The 18,427-nt window shown below is 39.6% G+C and overlaps 1 protein-coding gene across 3 annotated transcripts in view; it reads left to right on the top strand.

Moving 5' to 3' along the window:
- The window catches only part of ARMC8 (armadillo repeat containing 8), a 52,983-nt gene extending 35,834 nt beyond the window's left edge, over positions 1–17,149 (top strand). For all 3 annotated transcript variants that reach the window (XM_028730798.2, XM_028730796.2, XM_028730797.2), the window contains 12 exons: positions 2,646–2,846; positions 3,365–3,460; positions 6,066–6,148; positions 6,686–6,767; positions 8,106–8,192; positions 9,413–9,505; positions 9,795–9,944; positions 11,400–11,495; positions 12,136–12,231; positions 12,752–12,824; positions 14,250–14,343; positions 15,082–17,149. In XM_028730798.2, the coding sequence (XP_028586631.1) occupies positions 2,646–2,846; positions 3,365–3,460; positions 6,066–6,148; positions 6,686–6,767; positions 8,106–8,192; positions 9,413–9,505; positions 9,795–9,944; positions 11,400–11,495; positions 12,136–12,231; positions 12,752–12,824; positions 14,250–14,343; positions 15,082–15,115 (1,185 nt within the window). In that variant the 3' untranslated portion in view covers positions 15,116–17,149. The remainder of the gene's footprint in view (positions 1–2,645; positions 2,847–3,364; positions 3,461–6,065; positions 6,149–6,685; positions 6,768–8,105; positions 8,193–9,412; positions 9,506–9,794; positions 9,945–11,399; positions 11,496–12,135; positions 12,232–12,751; positions 12,825–14,249; positions 14,344–15,081) is intronic.
- Positions 17,150–18,427: the final 1,278 nt, after the last annotated feature.

The following is an 18,427-nucleotide window of genomic DNA, read 5'->3' on the forward strand; positions in this document are numbered from 1 at the left end:
TGTCATTTAGGAGAATAGTGAAAATTTACTTGTTCTGCCACACATATTTGAAAGACCTTTCTTTTCTTTTTTTTATAATAAATTTTTATTAGTTTTCCATAAGTAAAGAAAAAACAAAACAAAAACATAAACATAAACAAACACAAAGTCGACTTCCCCATACCACCCCTTTTCTGCATTCTTGTTTCAAGATTTTTCAGCAACCCTCTGATAATAAGCTTAATTATATTTCATATATTTAACTTCTGTTAGTTATTAATACAACTGTAGTTCTTTATCTCTTATAGCTCTGAGCCCCTAATTTTCCAAATTACAACAGTTTTTGAGATAAACTTTAAATTTGTTCCAATCTTCATCCACCGCCTCTTTCCCCCGGTCTCGAATTCTGCCAGTCATCTCTGCCAGTCCCATATAATCAATCACCTTCGTCTGCCATTCTTCCAACGTGGGTAAATCCTGCGTCTTCCAATACTTTGCTAGAAGAATTCTTGCTGCTGTAGTGGCATACATAAAAAATGTCCTATCCTTCTTTGGCACCATTTGACCCACCATGCCCAAGAGAAAGGCCTCTGGTTTTTTAACAAACGTTCTCTTCAGAACTTTTTTTATTTCATTATAGATCATTTCCCAGAAAGCCTTAATCTTCGGGCAGGTCCACCAAAGGTGATAGAAAGTTCCCTCCATTTCATTACACTTCCAACACTTGTTGTTGGGCAAATGATAGATCTTTGCTAACTTAGCAGGAGTCATGTACCACCTGTAGATCATTTTCATAATGTTTTCTCTTAAGGCATTACATGCCGTAAATTTAACACCAGTGGTCCATAACTGCTCCCAGTCAGCAAGCTCCATGTCATGCCCAATATCCTGTGCCCATTTGATCATGCTGGATTTCACCATTTCATCTTGAGTATTCCATTTCAACAGCAAGTTGTACATTCTTGACAAGTTTTTAGTATTGGGTTCTAACAGTTCTGTTTCTAGTTTTGACTTCTCCACTTGGAAGCCTTTCTTTCTGTCCTGTTTGAATACTTCATTTATCTGTCGATAATGTAACCAATCTCTCACCTTAAACTTCAGTTTCTCAAAACTTTGCAATTTTACATTTTCACCATCTTGTTCTATAATTTCAAAATATTTAGGCCAATTAGAACCCATATTCAATTTTTTCACCTCTTTTGCTTCCATTGGTGACAGCCACCTGGGGGTTCTACTTTCAAACAGATCTTTATACCTTATCCAAACATTATACAGAGCTTTCCTCACCATATGGTTCTTAAAACCTTTATGCAATTTTACCTTGTCATACCATATATATGCATGCCAACCAAATCTGTTATCAAATCCTTCAAGATCCAAAATGTCTGTATTCTCGAGGAGCAGCCAATCTTTCAACCAGCAAAACGCTGCTGATTCATAGTAAAGTCTTAAGTCCGGCAGGGCAAAACCCCCTCTATCTTTCGCATCTGTTAATGTCTTAAATTTTATTCTTGGCTTTTTGCCCTGCCAAACAAATTTCGATATGTCTTTCTGCCACCTCTTGAAACAGTCCATCTTGTCTATTATTTGTAATGTCTGAAACAAAAATAACATTCTAGGCAATACATTCATTTTGATAACAGCAATTCTGCCTAACAAGGAAAGTTTCAGCCTTGACCATATGTCTAAATCTTTCTTAACTTCTGTCCAACATTTATCATAATTATCTTTAAAAAGATTCACATTTTTCGCTGTCAAATTCACCCCATTTCTCTTGGTATTCAAATTCACCCCATTTCTCTTTCTCCCCATTGCATCTTGGTAAGTACCAGAACAAAAAATATGTTCCTGTCTGGGTTCCGGGTTCTATTCACTAGATCAGAAAGGCGCAGGGTAGTGCAAGAAGAAGAAAAAACTTGTACCAAGCAAAAGGGTGAAGGAGGGGCAAAGTGATGTATTCTTCCTCTGCCACTCCACACAGTTTTGTGGTGTTCACAGAAGAAAGGGCTTTCCTTCCTATATGGCTGGCACAGAGCCATCCTTCTTCCATCAGCCTGGTCATCTGTGACTAGCAGCCCAGTCGTTAAATTCAAGCCCGTAGTAGATAAATCATGTTTTGTATCTGTTAATATTTAGGGATTAGTACTTGTCTTGGTCTTGATTTTGTGAAGGCTCCCTGTAGGAGAGAGATTACCATGCATTCTGGTGTCACTTTATTTTTCAAAGTTATTGCAGGGGAAGTAGATTGTTTCAGTCCCTATGACCACTACCATAAGTGAATTATTGACCAGTTTGCTTTTGGATAACTTTGTTCCATCTTAGTGCTAAGTCATTTGGCCTTTAAATCATGAAGCTGTGTACGGCAGATCAAGTAAACCTTGGCAAGTCTAAGTGGATATTAGACAGTTACTTTATTTTCAGGTTCCTAGCTGCATATAAATTTGTATTGTTTGTACAAGTTACTTTGATGGTGCAGGGACACTAATGGCAGTGGCTATTTTAAATTTTGCATTTGTACAGAGACTTGTCTAGATCTCTGAGAAGATCTACGCTTAGAAAATGTCTTTTTTATCTGAAAGTTGATCTAAATGACAAACCTAACAAATTTCAAAAGCAGGTATAGATGAGTTACTTCAAAATAATAATAATGATTTTGTACTTTCCAGACACTACCATGTTTGGCGCGGATGTGTAGTAAGGAGAGGCTACTAGAGGAGAGAGTAGATGGAGCAGAAACTCTTGCCTATTTGATTGAAGCAGATATTGAACTACAAAGAATCGCCAGTATTACTGACCACCTTATTGCAATGCTTGCTGACTACTTCAAATATCCGAGTTCAGTGAGTGCCATCACTGATATAAAAAGGGTATGTCTTCAGTAAATTCGGAAACTTCCCAAAAGTATGTGGGGAGATTGCGTGTGAAAGATTAAAATATATAGTAACTAGGCACTCAGTTCTCATTGATTGGCTAATAATTAGATGCAAGGAGGTATAAGATATCCCAGTTTTCTTTGTTGCTGTAATCAAATGCCTTTTTGTCTGGGTTGTTTGGTGTTGCAATTAGTACGTTCTTTGTAAGATCCCAACTGGATCACTAAACAAAACAGAATGAGTACTACTTGGGGCAAGACACAGAATATAGTCCCAGCTGTATAAACTTTGAACAGTATTCACTGGTACAAACGCAGCAAACATTGACAGGTGCAAATGTGACTCTAATAGGTGGTAGCGGAAGGGGCCTAAAAAGTATATTGCCCAAGGCTTTGGTTTATTTCACTCTCTTGTTACTTAGACATTGGAAAGTGGACACTGTTCTATCAACAGCCAAAAGATTGCAATTTAAGTATAACTTGAATTTGATTATTATTATTATTTTTTAATAGCTTGATCATGACCTAAAGCATGCTCATGAACTGCGCCAGGCTGCATTCAAGCTCTATGCTGCACTTGGAGCGAATGATGAAGATATAAGAAAGAAGGTGAGTCTTGGCATGAATGTATTTTCCAATACCAATAGCTTGCAGACAGGAAGTGGTATATTCCAGTCAAAGCAGTTGCCCTGACCTTCCAGACAAGTACAGTGATTGTGTGTCCTTGGCAAAAGACTTACAGTGGTACCTTGGGTTACAGATGCTTCAGGTTACAGACTCGGCTAACCCAGAAATAGTACCTCGGGTTAGGAACTTTGCTTCAGGATGAGAACAGAAATCACATGATGGCAGCACAGCAGCAGCGGGAGGCCCCATTAGCTAAAGTGGTGTTTCAGGTTAAGAACAGTTTCAGGTTAAGAACGGACCTCCAGAACGAATTAACTTCTTAACCTGAGGTACCACTGTAGATACAGGTTGGTGGTCTTCCTTTTTCTTGCTTGTTTACTGAACTTGCTTTCCATCCTTAGTTAGCCAGACCCCATATTTTTTTGACCTTCAGACACTTTCGCAAGACACATTTTAAAACCCTTCTTTGCTATTCTACCTTTCTGTAACTTTCTGCATCTTTATTGGGCAGGGGTCTAGATATATACAAGAGTCACCATTCTTAGCAGCTGATAGCCATTCTGCTGTTGTCACTCCTGAAAAGTTGTATGAATGTGGAATCATACCATATCCAGTGAGGTTGGGGTGGGAGAGTACACCCTAAGAAGGGAAAGTATTTCCATTGGTGTGTCTCGCTTGTTACTGGTCAATATAATCATAGCTACAGAAACGTCTGACACTCAGGAAACTGCATGCAAAAAATAATAGTAACAAATGAGCATTGTGAAGAAATGTTGCATTTACTAGGTAAACTACCTAGGTGGTGTAGAACCTTTGGCCTGTGGGACAATTGCATCTTTCTTGCAAATCCTGCCCAGCTGGCCTGCCTCTCTCTTTCTAGGCATTGCTCCGTCTTTCTAGCCACTGCACTATTTCCCTCCAGTTAGCTGAGCAGTGCTGTTAGGGATGCATTGTGAGGAAAGGAGACATAAATCTCCCCTCCCTAAAGTCTCCCTTGGCTGATAAGTAGGAAACAGTGATGCAACTGCCAAAGGAGGGAGGCACTGCTTTTTCAGTGTGTAGTAATGCAGACAAAGGTGTGGGTGTATGTGGGTGTAAATGAATGTAAGTAAGTAAGTAAGTAAGTAAGTAAGTAAGTATTTAAGTAATTAAGTAGGGTGTATCCTTACATACTTTGGTCTCACCCACTGTTGGTATGTGGCCCTAGGATCACTTTCCCCTGAGGCAGTGCAGCCCTTAAGGGGAGGTGGAGGGGATGGGGCAGGTTACCATCCCTGGTATGGAACATTACTCTTTTGCTATCTGGGAGATACTCTGTACACATATAGATATGTGACTTTAAGGAAGTGAATTAGGAGACCCCACCACATTCTTTAGGGATGCGGGTGGCGCTGTGGGTTAAACCACAGAGCCTAGGGCTTGCCGATCAGAAGGTTGGTGGTTCGAATCCCCGCGACGGGGTGAGCTCCCGTTGCTCGGTCTCTGCTCCTGCCAACCTAGCAGTTTGAAAGCACATCAAAGTGCAAGTAGATAAATAGGTACCGCTCCGGCGGGAAGGTAAACGGTGTTTCCATGCACTGCTCTGGTTCGCCAGAAGCAGCTTAGTCATGCTGGCCACATGACCCGGAAGCTGTACGCCGGCTCCCTCAGCCAATAAAGCGAGATGAGCGCCACAACCTCAGAGTTGGCCACGACTGGACCTAATGGTCAGGGGTCCCTTTACCTTTTTACCACATTCTTTGTCACAAAGAAAACATAGTATAAGTGGTGACCTTTTTGCACGCATCGAATTGATGCCTGACCACAAGCCTGTGGGTCCTTTTGGACCCGGAAGAGGACGGAACAGGGCAAGGTGGATTTATGTGTGCTCTACTGATGCTCCCGGAAGCCAGGAATTGAACCCCCATGCAAAATGGTCGCAGCCTGTGTCCAAACATGCTATTTGCAGCATGAAGTTTTTCATATGAAAAGGTGATGGCTGAAAGGACTGGAGTAAATTTATACAATATATGAAAGAACATTGTAAACATCTGAAAACGTTTGTAGGTTTGAGTTAAAATATTTTGTAATGTTAATGTTGGGAGCTGGTTTACAATTAATAAGGTAAATTTTATTAAGATAGAAAGAAGGTAAATAGGTGGTTATAGAAATGCTAAGATATAAGTGAATATTTATGAAAGCCAGAGAGTGGGATGGGGGGAAGTCGAAGCTAAGTTTGAGCAATGTTATTGGTGATGAGATTATTTAATGGATTGTGATTATGGTAAAATGTAAACTTAATAAAAAATATTATCAAAAAAAGAAAAGGTGATGGCTGAAAATATTCCAAAAATATTGTGAAAATATTACACATATTAAAATGTAAATCTGCATTACTGAGTGTCATTGTACAAGTGCGAAACATTTCCCCCAGAAATTTCTATTTGGGGGAAATAACATTTTTTCCAGTTAATATTTTTATATGTTCTCTGTAGAGTTTGGAATATTGAGCTAAATGTACTAGATGCCATGTTCTGTTTTGGAGATTGAATTATTCTACTGCCACATGTTCCAGCTAACTGATTTGATTTCATAACGTTTCCCTCAGATAATTGAAACTGAAAATATGATGGATCGGATTGTGAATGGCTTGTCTGAATCTAGCATCAAGGTGCGCTTAGCTGCAGTCAGGTATGAAGTTACCTTATGTGAGTAGACTTACATCCAGGGTGCTTTGCCTTACTATTTTTCACTTCATTAGCTAGGAAATACATTGATTTTAAAACACTTAAAACTAAAAATCAACAATAACTATGAGCTTGAAAAGCAAGATGAATTAATGTTCAGATAATGTTCAGATAATTCTCAGTAATATTTGCGTTATTATCTTTTCTGTAAATATTTCTCACAAGGTTAACTGAGGAATGAAAATTATCTTGGAAGTTGGTTGGCTTCAGCACTAAACTTGTTGAAGTAGTATGGAAGAAGTGGACTTTATTGCCCTTTCTTCTCTCTGTCTACCACCCAAAAAGCCTTTCTTAAGGGTTGAGGGACCCGGCTGTAGTGGGTGAGAGGAAGGGGGAATTCCTGAAAATTGGGTGGCAACGGCTTCTGAAAACTGAGTTACTGATGGTAAAAGTTGTCTCTGTCCTCATCCCATTGAACAGGGATCCTCTGAACCTTGGAAAAGGCTTCCTTGTAATTAATACTACATTTTTTCTTTTGCAGATGTTTGCACAGTTTGTCACGATCCGTGCAGCAGCTCCGAACTAGTTTCCAAGACCATGCTGTATGGAAACCTTTAATGAAGGTACGTGTACGCTTGAAAAATAATTGTGTTTATTCTTTATTATATCAGTTGACAGCTTCAGAAGGGCTCTCTGTCCCTGATTGACACTGACAGCAAGCCTTGCTTGCCACTGAACAATCAGGAATGCACTTTACTAGGATATTATGAAATAAAGGTCGACGATTTGAATCCCCGCGACGGGGTGAGCTCCCGTTGCTTGGTCCCTGCTCCTGCCAACCTAGCAGTTCGAAAGCACGTCAAAGTGCAAGTAGATAAATAGGTACCGCTCCGGCAGGAAGGTAAACGGCGTTTCTGTGCGCTGCTCTGGTTCGCTAGAAGCGGCTTAGTCATGCTGGCCACATGACCTGGAAGGTGTACGCCGGCTCCCTTGGCCAAAAAAGCGAGATGAGCGCCGCAACCCCAGAGTCGGTCACGACTGGACCTAATGGTCAGGGGTCCCCTTACCTTTACCTTCTAAAACAATAAAAATGCAATATATAAAACCAGGTGAAACAGTTCTGAAGAAGTAGTCAGAGACTGCCTGCAAATCAAAGCATCCTTCTGAGAAAGCCTATAGAAATAGCTTTTCTGCATTGGATGAAATCTGGATAATGTCAGAGCCTGTGTAACTCAAATTGGCAGTGGGGTCCATAAAACAGTGCTTTTCTACACTGCCATCATGGAATAAGCCTCCAGTGCTTGTGTCACCACAAGGAGGGCTCCAATGCATGACCACAGTGAAGGGGCAGGTATATTGTGGGGGTGGGTGGGAATCATCTCTCAGATAATGCTGGTCCTAAGTTGTTTAAAGCTTTATACACTAGCAGTAAAACTTTAAATTTGACCTAGTAACATGCTAGCACCAAGTTCAGGTCTTTTAACTGATATTAATTTGTTGATGGAAGTCAACCCTAGCCACAAGGGCACTGCCACGTTCTGTGGTAGCTGCAGTTTTCAGACCAAATGTAAGGGCAGGCCCACACAGAACACACTGCAGTATTCCCATCACATGGTTACCAGTGCAGGGACTGCCGCTGCCAAGCTATCCCTTTGCAGGAACGGCCATAACTGATGCATCAGCCAAAGCTAGTCTGGTCACGGGGCTACTTGAGCCTCCAGTGACAATAATAGATCAAGAAGTACAGTATTACCAGACTAACATACCTGAATATTCAGGTGAGGTGCAGCCCTATCCAAAACAGCTAACCTACCTGTATTTTGGACAGTAGAACTACTTACTTGAAAGTCCCCCATCTTCCCAAGATTCAGCTTCAGTGTATAAGCCCCTCACCCAGCCCACAATCAGGTCTAGACTCTGCACTATAATAATAGTGTTGTTTTCCTTCCATCTCTCCTTAGGTTTTACAGAATGCTCCAGATGAAATCTTAGTGGTAGCATCTTCCACTCTATGCAATCTTCTCTTGGAATTTTCTCCAAGCAAAGAGGTTTGGTTTTTTTAACCAGAAAAATATATTGGTGTTATGTTCTTTTTTTATGACATAAAAAGTGTGTCCTGAATCAACAGGCACTGGACTGATGTGGATAGAATCCTTTCTTGGGATTTGAAGTCTCTGGTCCTTTCCAGCTTTGATTTCCAACTATAGAAGTATTTTTTCTCAAAGCCCAGATATACCAGGCTGTTCAGCACCTGGAATAATGCTGCTAAATATAATTTAATGGGTGATATGGCACTACTCACGTGTAGGACACTGCCCGAATGACCGACCAGGAGGGAGAGAACATGCTAGTCCCTCCTGGTCGGTCATTTGGGAGCTTCAAAAGCTTTCTCCAGACCGAACATCACAGCGACTGATGTCAAGAGGCATCGGCACACTTAGGAACCAGCAGAGTACTGGCAATCTGCGTAAGAAACTCAGCGGCACAGCATTTTGGCTAATCTACTTTATTTACATATAAAACACTTGGAGCATTCTGACTTAGCTCCTTCCTCTTTCTCATCAGAGAGAGAACAAAGGACAATAGTCCCACATCATGGAAACACAGTAAACCAAACATTCTGTCTCCGTCACTTCCCACACTGTGGAATGAAAACATACAGCGTCATGTGATAAAACAATCCCATGACTGCAAACACGGAGCAAGAATCCTAACAGTTCTCTGGTAGTCTACCCACCTGCTTCAGCTGCATTTATATCATGAGTGATATCCAGCATTAGCCATACTCTCCACAGGCCCATCAAAATAAATGCACTTAAAGTCACTTAAATTTATTTATTTCAATGGGTCTACTCTTAGCACAACTTAGTTGGTTATCACCCCATACAGTGGTACCTCGGGTTACAGACACTTCAGGTTATAGACTCTGCTAACCCAGAAATAGTACCTCAGGTTAAGAACTTTGCTTCAGAATGAGAACAGAAATCGTGCGGCGGCAGCGGGATGCTCCATTAGCTAAAGTGGTACCTCAGGTTAAGAACAGTTTCAGGTTAAGAACGGACCTCCAGTTCTTAACCTGAGGTACCACTGTATTTCTAAGATGTGTGGTAAATCTCCAAACTGCAAGTAAACAACTTAAAAACCAGTGTGCATTTTATGGATTGGCATCTAAAAATAGCATAATTGTATTTGCATGTATGGCAAATTTATAACTGAGATTATAAAAAAATGATTGTGGTTTTGTTTGTTTTGTTTTTTGTTCTGATAGCCTATTTTAGAATCAGGAGCCATAGAACTTCTCTGTAGTTTAACCCAGAGCGACAATCTTGCCTTGAGGGTGAATGGAGTTTGGGCTTTAATGGTAAGAATTAATGTTAATCCGATAGCTATGGCTGCACCCTGTTTCCTTCCCCCAAGATGACATCACAATTATATTGAAAATGGGATCAGTGGGAAAATCTTAAACTAAAGTCTTGTTGAGCCCTAGGATGCTTTCAAGGATATGGAGAAACTTGCTTGCTGTTCCTTGTATATTCCTTGTACATTATAATTGTTTCTATGTATGTAGCAGATTGCAACAGTCTTTGTAATGAAATTGTGTCCTTTTGTGAAAAAATATGGGATGATTATTTTTTATCTATCGTCTTTAGAATATGGCATTTCAAGCAGAACAGAAGATCAAAGCAGACATCTTACGAGGCTTGAGTACAGAGCAATTATTCCAGTTACTCTCCGATTCTGATGTAAATGTACTAATGAAGACATTGGGACTACTTAGAAATCTTTTGTCTACTCGCCCGGTAAGTAAAATAATGAAACAGCATTTTGATATTTTTTTTTAAAAAGTATTAGTGGACAGTTCTTTTAAATTGATATCACTTATATGGTTACATATACCTGGCACTGGAGTGAGGTCACAGCACTCACCTTTATCACAGCTTGAGAATAGTTCTTGATCAGCCTACAATATAAAGAAAGCTATGGCAATGACTAGAGCAAAGTGTTTCCTAAATCCCTAGTACCACATCCTCTGAGCCTTGTGGAGTAAAAGCTTTCTCCGCTGAAAGTCATAAACAGAGGGATCATTCTTGCGAGATGCAGTATTTCGTGAATCAGGCTGTAAATACAAATATCTATCTTTAAAGGAAGTTAATCTTTGAATTGTTACAGATCCATGATAGAGACGCTGGAAATATTGGTAGAATGCTGAAAAATAGCACAAATTGTTGTTGAACCAGTACATGATCTTAACTGACACACCAAATCACACATGATTATTGCTCATTTGGATCATTCATGGAATGTTGGTGTTGAGAGGGATCTTAAAAGTACAGTAGTTAAACAGAAAAATTCTTCTTAGGTATGGGAATAAAAGTTCCCACAGGCTGCTCTTTATGAAATTATCCAGATTAGTTTTAAAACTTTATAAGCAATGAGCCGGATTCAACCAAATACTTGTGTTAGCAGGAGCCAGCACAATGAGTCCTACTAACACAGCTGAGCTTTCCCTCTCTCGGTTCCACCTGCTCCCCACCCTGCACCCCCTGGTTCTTGGAGGGTCAGGAGAACCCCTAGAGTAGTACACGGGGGGAGAAGAGAGGAGACTGCTCCATCAGGCAAGCAGAAATTCTTTCCTTGAGGAATTGATCCCCTTAGCTATACTTAGAGTGCCACCCAATATCTCCAGATCTGACTAATTCGATTGTGAGAAATTTTATTCTTTAAACGAAGTGCTACTTAGTCTTTAGGGGTGGCATTCAACTAAACTTTACTCAGAGTAGACTCGTTGACATTAATGGCTGTTACTTAGTCATGATCATTCATTTCAGTGGGTCTGCTGAATATTTATTTTGTGTGTACCATCTTTATATGTCCCTTTTAAAGGCATCTCCTTTAACCTAAAAAAACTCATCGGCTTCTAGAAAGCTGTTCTGTGTAATGATCCCACTTTTAAATTTGACCAGTTTCTAGGAGAAGTTTCTAATTCCTTTGATTTGTTAAATGTACTTTGTAGGATTTGTTTGACGGTAGAGGGATGTGGTTTTCCAGCATTATTAACATTTTCTTATAACAATCCTTGCCAAATACACTAACTGCAGCCTCTGGATCAAGCACGAGGGAAGCCCAGCCTCGAGTGTCCGTGCAATAAGAACTCTGTTATGGCGTTTTGTTTTTTTGTAAAACAAAATAATAATAATTTGTCTGACTTTTAAAAAACTGGTTATTTGCTAATGCTATATTTTGAAACTTGGCAGCACATAGATCAGATAATAAGTACTCATGGGAAGCAAATCATGCAAGCAGTGACCCTCATTTTGGAAGGAGAGCACAATGTAGAAGTCAAAGAACAGGTATGCATTCTTTGTATTGATCATACATATATAACATAACAGGCAGGATGGTGTATAGCTTTGTTGAACAAAGAAATATTATGTCTAGAATACCTGGATTTGGTGAGCATTCTAAGGATGTTTGCACAAATCTTATTGGTAACTTCCTGACATGAAGGTGAAGATTTAAGGATTCTGAAGAGTTCCTCATCCTTCTTAAGAAAAAAAAAATCCCACAGGCAAAATTTCTAAAACTGACATGCTTTTAGCTCGCTGTGGCAGGAAGTTAAGTAGGAAAGCAGTGTGCTAATAAACCTAGTAAAAATAACAAACCCTGCAGTGAATTATAGAGCTATAGGGAGAGATGTGAGGAAGGAGGGAGGCCTAAGGCAAGCCCTGATGATAGCTGCAAGGGACAAATGGGACAGGGAGCAAGTTCCCTCTCTACCTTTTCGCCCTGAACCCATTGTGGGGGCTGGCAAGGGATCTCTAGAGGAGGTGTAAAATAGTGTGCTCGCCCCAGGACAAGATCTCATACTAAGTTAATTTTAAGAACACTGTGTGGCCTCAGTTAAGTAACTATGGAAACTGTCATTATAACTTGACAATTGACTGCTTTTTCAATGCCTTTTATTGCTGTCCTCCCCTTTCCCCCCTCCAGACGTTATGTATACTTGCCAACATAGCAGATGGAACAACAGCTAAAGAACTTATTATGACAAATGATGACATCTTGCAAAAAATAAAATATTACATGGTATGTACTCTCATTGAACAGGCGTTTCTGCCATATACAAAATCCTTTGTGTAGGGGCCACAACTCAGTGTTACCTTCTGTATGTGATCTAACATAATCAATGGCATCTCCCATTTAAAAGGCTCTCTGATAGTACTTGAGAGCACTATCTGAGAATGGATAGCTGCTGCTAGTTCAAATAGTGATTCGGGTAGCTGGGTCTGACATACTACAAGACAGCTTCATATGTTCAGTTAAAAAGGTGGGTTTTCTACCTTTTTAATAGTTCAGAGTGAAATACTGATTTTCTTTGTGGCTCTCATTTAGTTGCACAATAGGAACTTAACAGCTGTCCGCAGAATTTTCCAGAGCACAGGATGCACCCTCTTAGTAATGTCTTCCCTCCTCTTGAAGGGCAGTAGTACCCTCCTTACGCTGTGAATGTTGTTTCTGACTGCTTGAAGGGTGGTAATTTTGAGAGAAACACACATTTTTTAAATATTTAATTCTAATATCTCAACACCTTTCTGTTCATATTTAGAGTCATTCGAATGCTAAACTTCAGCTGGCTGCCATGTTTTGTGTATCTAATCTTATATGGAATGAAGAAGAAGGTAAAATATACTTATCTGTGTTGTCCCTAAAATGTTTTTCAAACCTTGTATATTACTTCCAGAGGTGTAGGGAAACCCCTTGAAAGACTCTTAATTTCACTTGGGGGGGGGGAAGCCCCCGATTTAGCCTATGTAAGATGAAACAAAGATAGGCTGTTTAGCATGTGGAATTCATTTTCATCTCAGCATGGAGATGAGTAGATTAAAAGAAAGGTAAAGTGAACAACCATATTCACCTTCCCTCAATACCAAGGGAAGTTATGAAGACATACTGACTGGGGAAAAATTTAAGTAATGTGGAAATGCCAGTAGCTAAATTATAACTGAAACATGAAACATCTTGAGGTGAGGAAATCAAGATGTTGAGTCTGGAGTCATATTTGCACTGTCTTCAGAAAATGGAAGTGTTGCAAAGCAGCCATTCATGTTAAGATTTTCATCAGGGCCACCAAATGCTGCATACAAGCAGAGGCTGATTTGCAGCAGCAAAATTCTTTCTGATATAAATCTGCTCACAGGAGTATGTAGCACTGAGTAGTTCCATTGCATTGTATCCAGTGCTGTAGTTGTGCACAGAGCAAACTTCCCTTTCCTCCTCTCGGTGCTGCAGAGCGAGGAGGAGAGGAAGGGAAGGTCCTTTTGCATAGATGGAACTCCAATCATGCAGGGTTAGATACAACACAATATTGAGATCCACATCTGTGCTAGGATTGTTCACATTAAGTCACATATAAGACTTTCTACAGAATTATTGTATAGTTGAATTTGGACATTGTAGTATTCTTGGCTTGAAATTTATTTGTTAAATAGGAATTATCAAGAATTATCCTTCATTATTACAACAGCAATGATCATATATGCCAAATACTGGAGATTAGAAAAAAATACCTAAATTAGAAGTATGGAATAGCTATTGTTTATTGGAAGAGTAAAATGCATTTCTATTTCTTAAAATTTTTATATTACACCTTCCTCCAAGAAGCTGTTGATCACTTATTTCATTTACTGTAATCAACTGTCAAGTGTGTATGGAAATTAATAATACTGTAAGTTTATAATTCTCAAAGTCAGTAAACTGCAACTGCAAAATGTACAATTGCAACTGCAAAATGTACAAGTTGGCCCAGTGGCACAGATCTGGTTTATCTCCTTTGGAAGGGAGTTTCAGAAATAAGGGGCTGCCACTAGAAGGCCCTGCATTCTAGAACTGATTTGTCTAATTGATGGTGACATTAAAGAAGGTCCTCATCTCCTAACCCCCATTCACACAGTGAACACAGGGGATTGTGGGAGCTGGAGCTAAGTGGTATTCTGGCTGTAAGAATTCTTTGCATAGGATTGTATTGCATTCCTTGCAACTTTTTAGTTGTTCTTGATAAACTGCATGGAGCATATCATTAACAATATGCAGTGTTTTTGTCTTAGGTTCCCAAGACCGTCAGGATAAACTCAGAGATATTGGAATAGTAGATATTCTACACAAATTGAGTCAGTCATCAGATCCAAATCTTTGTGATAAGTAAGTATAAAACTATTCCAAAACCAAATTTTATGGAGCTTGGTAACTTTTAAAACTCATTGCAGTGGTCTTATGCAGATAAGATTAGATACTTGGACTTGACTGTGCAGAGCTATTAGTGAAAATGCACTTCTTGTAAATGGGATATTTTTACTGTTTACTTTTCCTGCAAACCTTAGAGTTGCCCCTTGCCTTTCAAAAATAGTTTAATCAACAGGTCCGAAATATCACAGAAGATTTAACTTTGATTTCATACTCTACAGGGACAAGTTCTCCATGGGAGTTTGGGCTTTTCTTCTTTCAAACAAAGGCTGAAATTTATATACCTTTCTGGCATGTCTTTATGCCTCCACAAACTGAAAATGGGCAGTGCAAATTATTAAAGGGCGAACTAAAAGCCTGCTTTATTGGAAGTATCCCTTTCTATTATTCCTCTATCATATTTAACTGAAGTATCCGTTGGATTCCTAAAGCAGTCACTTGCTTGAAATACTATTGGGATTCTTGGTTTATAGTTGTTGATTTCAATCCAAAACAGACTTTTAAGGAAACAGATAATTTTTTGGACATGCCATTAGAGAATTTCAGAAGAAATGTTGATTAATTTTGTGAGAAACTTCATTGACTCAGTTTTCCACTACTGCAGTTGGCTATTTGCATAACAACACTGTTAAAGATCCTGTATTTTATAAGTGTACTTTTGTCATCCCAGTGGCTGACGGGTGTTTTTCCTTACAGGGCAAAGACAGCACTCCAGCAGTACCTTGCATGATCAAAGACAAGTCGAACTGTCCGTACAACTCTCAAAGCTATATAATAAGGAATAACGGGAAATAGCCGCACCTAATTCCTTATCTTTTGCACAAGGCACCTTGGGCTGCATTTCTCTCAGGTGCAGGGAGCTGCTTGGCAGGAGCAGTTTAAGTGATCAGGTCTCCAATGCACTTGAGGACTTTTTTGAGGTAGTTCCTTTACTCAGAGGACTCTTCTGGGATTATTTTCCTGAGCTACCTGAACTCTACTAGAACAATCAGTCATCTTTTTTCCTTTGGGCCTACAATTTTCTGCTTATACCACAGCCAGTTGTGGCTGTGTCTGGGTGGGTGTGATACCTCAGAGCTTTTGTTTTCCTTTTTGTGTTTTTTCTACAGATTTTCAAGGGTTAACCATTCTTTGCTGTATGAAAACTTTAAAGAATTATATACGATTTGAATTGAAATGTTATTTAAAAAGTTTTGTCCCATGAAGTTTATTTTGATCAGATGAATGTTTTTAAGTAAAATATATGCATTTGTTAAACCTCAGCTTAATGTACCTGTACTTCCTCTTTTGAAACAAAATGAAGTGACATCTAGATGACTGGTAGCACATGTAATGTGACTAACGCTAGCCTCCTACTGCCGTGTGTTACTAGCGCCAGCTCCCTGGACTTGGGAAAGCAAAATTCAGAGAACCCAAGGTGGAGCCTTAAGTACACTTGACACCAAGGTTGAATTTGTGGAAATCATACCTGCTGGGTTACCCAGCAAGAAAAATACAGTCCCCGTGCCAGTGCCACTGCTGCCTCAGAGAAATTACACTTGTTAAAAAAAGCTCTGCGTTGTTCTTAGATGACTTGAAGCTGTGATGGTAGATTGATTAAAGTAAAAAACAACAACTGGCGGCTGCTGTTTGAAACCGTGCAGTGATGAACGTGAGAGGACAACCCCACAGAAGATCTGGGTGAAAAACAGACACCAAATCTTTTTATTTTTTTATTTTTCCAGAAGTGCATGATGATGGGACAAAACGCTTCCTCCAGCAAAAGTACAAAATGATTAGTAGGATGTTTTCAATTCTGCAAAAATGCTTACTATCTTTTTCAGGCCTCTTGGTTCACCAGTAAGTTTTCTGTGGGCTCAGTCCAAAGTTGTTCATGTCAAGGGATAAGAGAACCAGTCAGAGGCTAATCTCATTTCATTCACCAGCTTTGGTCATCCCAAACTTTTATTTATAATTAATAACTAGGCACATCACATTTATAGTTAAAGCAAAGGTTAGAGTTTGGGCTTCTGGCTGGGAAGGTTAATAAACTGAAAGGAGGCTACAAAACAACACCAGAATTTTTATATAAGTCTTTTAATGTATTGCTTTACTCTGAAAGGCAAGTAATAGTGATTTCAGGGATAGTAGTAAGTGATGCCATTTCTCAGTGTCATTGCTACAAGCTTGTTGGGGTTGGACTTCTGCAGGTCTGCACGGTGTGTGCCTACCTGCCAACTAGTACCTCAGAAATAAAGCCTTATTTAAGTCATTAACGTGATTGTAGCCTTAATAATACTGAGAAAAATCACTTCCTTGTCGGGTTTGTCCAAAGCCACTCCCTAGAAATAAAGGGGTGGGAAGAAGGGAAGGCTCCCTTAGCCTGGCTGCTGCTTTTGCACTCTGGATTATTATTACACCTGCACTTCCGATATTGCTGTCATGCCTCCATCACTCATATGCATATCCATTTACTTTGAAATATAGATATGCCTAAAACTGTGTTGAATACAGCTGAGATGTGCAAATTTTCATCTTCACACTTGAAGGTTGCTTTTTAATAGTGTGGCCCGATATGTGCGAGAAGGATATAAACTATGCTAAGACAATCTGGGTAATGTTGGGGAAAGGTGGGTGAAATATTAGGATGGTAGGTGATAATGAAGTGGCATTTTGCACTCAGTGAAGCATTGTGAATACTTTTTTGATGTTGCTATAAATATGTACAAATAGAAAACACTGTAAATAAAAAATGACCTTTTACTGGAGAACATATTTAAAATGACTTGGCCCTATTGATATGGTTTTTTTCCTGACTTGAAGGGAAGATTACAGTCTTAGGAAAGGCAGTCAAACTCAGTTATACACTTAGTCTCTTAGACAACTATTCTAAGGATAACTAGCTTCATCTCAAATTCTTCTAAATGTCATGATGTTCGGGGTCATAAAACTACAAGTTGACACACAGAGTGAAAATTATTGCTTTTTACTTTAAATGCTTTGTTTATAGTTGCTGAGAAACTAGGAGTCACAATTGTGTAAATCTCTTCATGATTTGCGGTGGTGAAATGCTTTGAATGCTTGGGGAGTGCTGTAATGTAGGACAGAGTTAAAAAACAAAGTTTGATTCATGTCGCAAAGCTGTTCATACTCGTTCTCAGTGCTTTTTTTCTGGGGGTACGCAGGGGTACACATACCCCTAAATATTTTGTGAATCTTTGTACTTTTATCCATTTAGTGTATTTATTTTTCCCTATTTGAACTATAAAATGGTGATTTTCTTGAGACAAAATGAGAGTACCCCTAAACAATTTTTTAAGAAAAAAAGCACTGCTTGTTCTATTCTGATCCATACTACACCTTCTCTGGTGTATTCCCCCCATTTACCTCTTGCAGACATCCAAGCTGTTTCTCCTCAGCTTTGTGAAACTTACAGATGAGCTAAGCTTTGCGAATATGTATGATAATTCAAGACCCAATAATCATTTTATTAAGGAAAACATTTTTATTTGAAGAATCTTAGGAACTTGAAGTGACCCCAAAAATTTCTGGTCCACCACTTACACCCCAGGCTGCTCGAGCCATTGTATTTATTCCACCTCAACTGAACACATATAAAAGGTAAAGGACCCCTGACAGTTAAGTCCAGTCGCAGACGACTGGGGTTGCAGCACTCATCTCGGTTTATAGGCTGAGGGACCTGACGTTTGTCTGCAGACAGTTTTTCTGGGTCATGTGGCCAGCATGACTAAACCGCTTCTGGTGAAACCAGAGCAGTGCACGGAAACACCGTTTATCTTCCCACTGGAGTGGTACCTATTTATTTACTTGCATTTTTGGACTGCTTTCGAACTGCTAGGTTGGCAGGAGCTGGGACTGAGCAACAGGAGTTCACCCCGTCGCAGGGATTTGAACCACCGATCTTCTGATCAGCAAGCCCAAGAGGCTCAGTGGTTTAGACCACAGCGCCACCCGCGTCCCTATATATAGTCCAAACTATAGTATCTTGAAAGCAGGGTATAAAAGTGAAAGAGGTATTCTGTCCATTCCAGAGGCTGAGATC

Source organism: Podarcis muralis, chromosome 6, assembly GCF_964188315.1.
Source record: "Podarcis muralis chromosome 6, rPodMur119.hap1.1, whole genome shotgun sequence".
Classification (NCBI taxonomy): Eukaryota; Metazoa; Chordata; class Lepidosauria; order Squamata; family Lacertidae; genus Podarcis; species Podarcis muralis.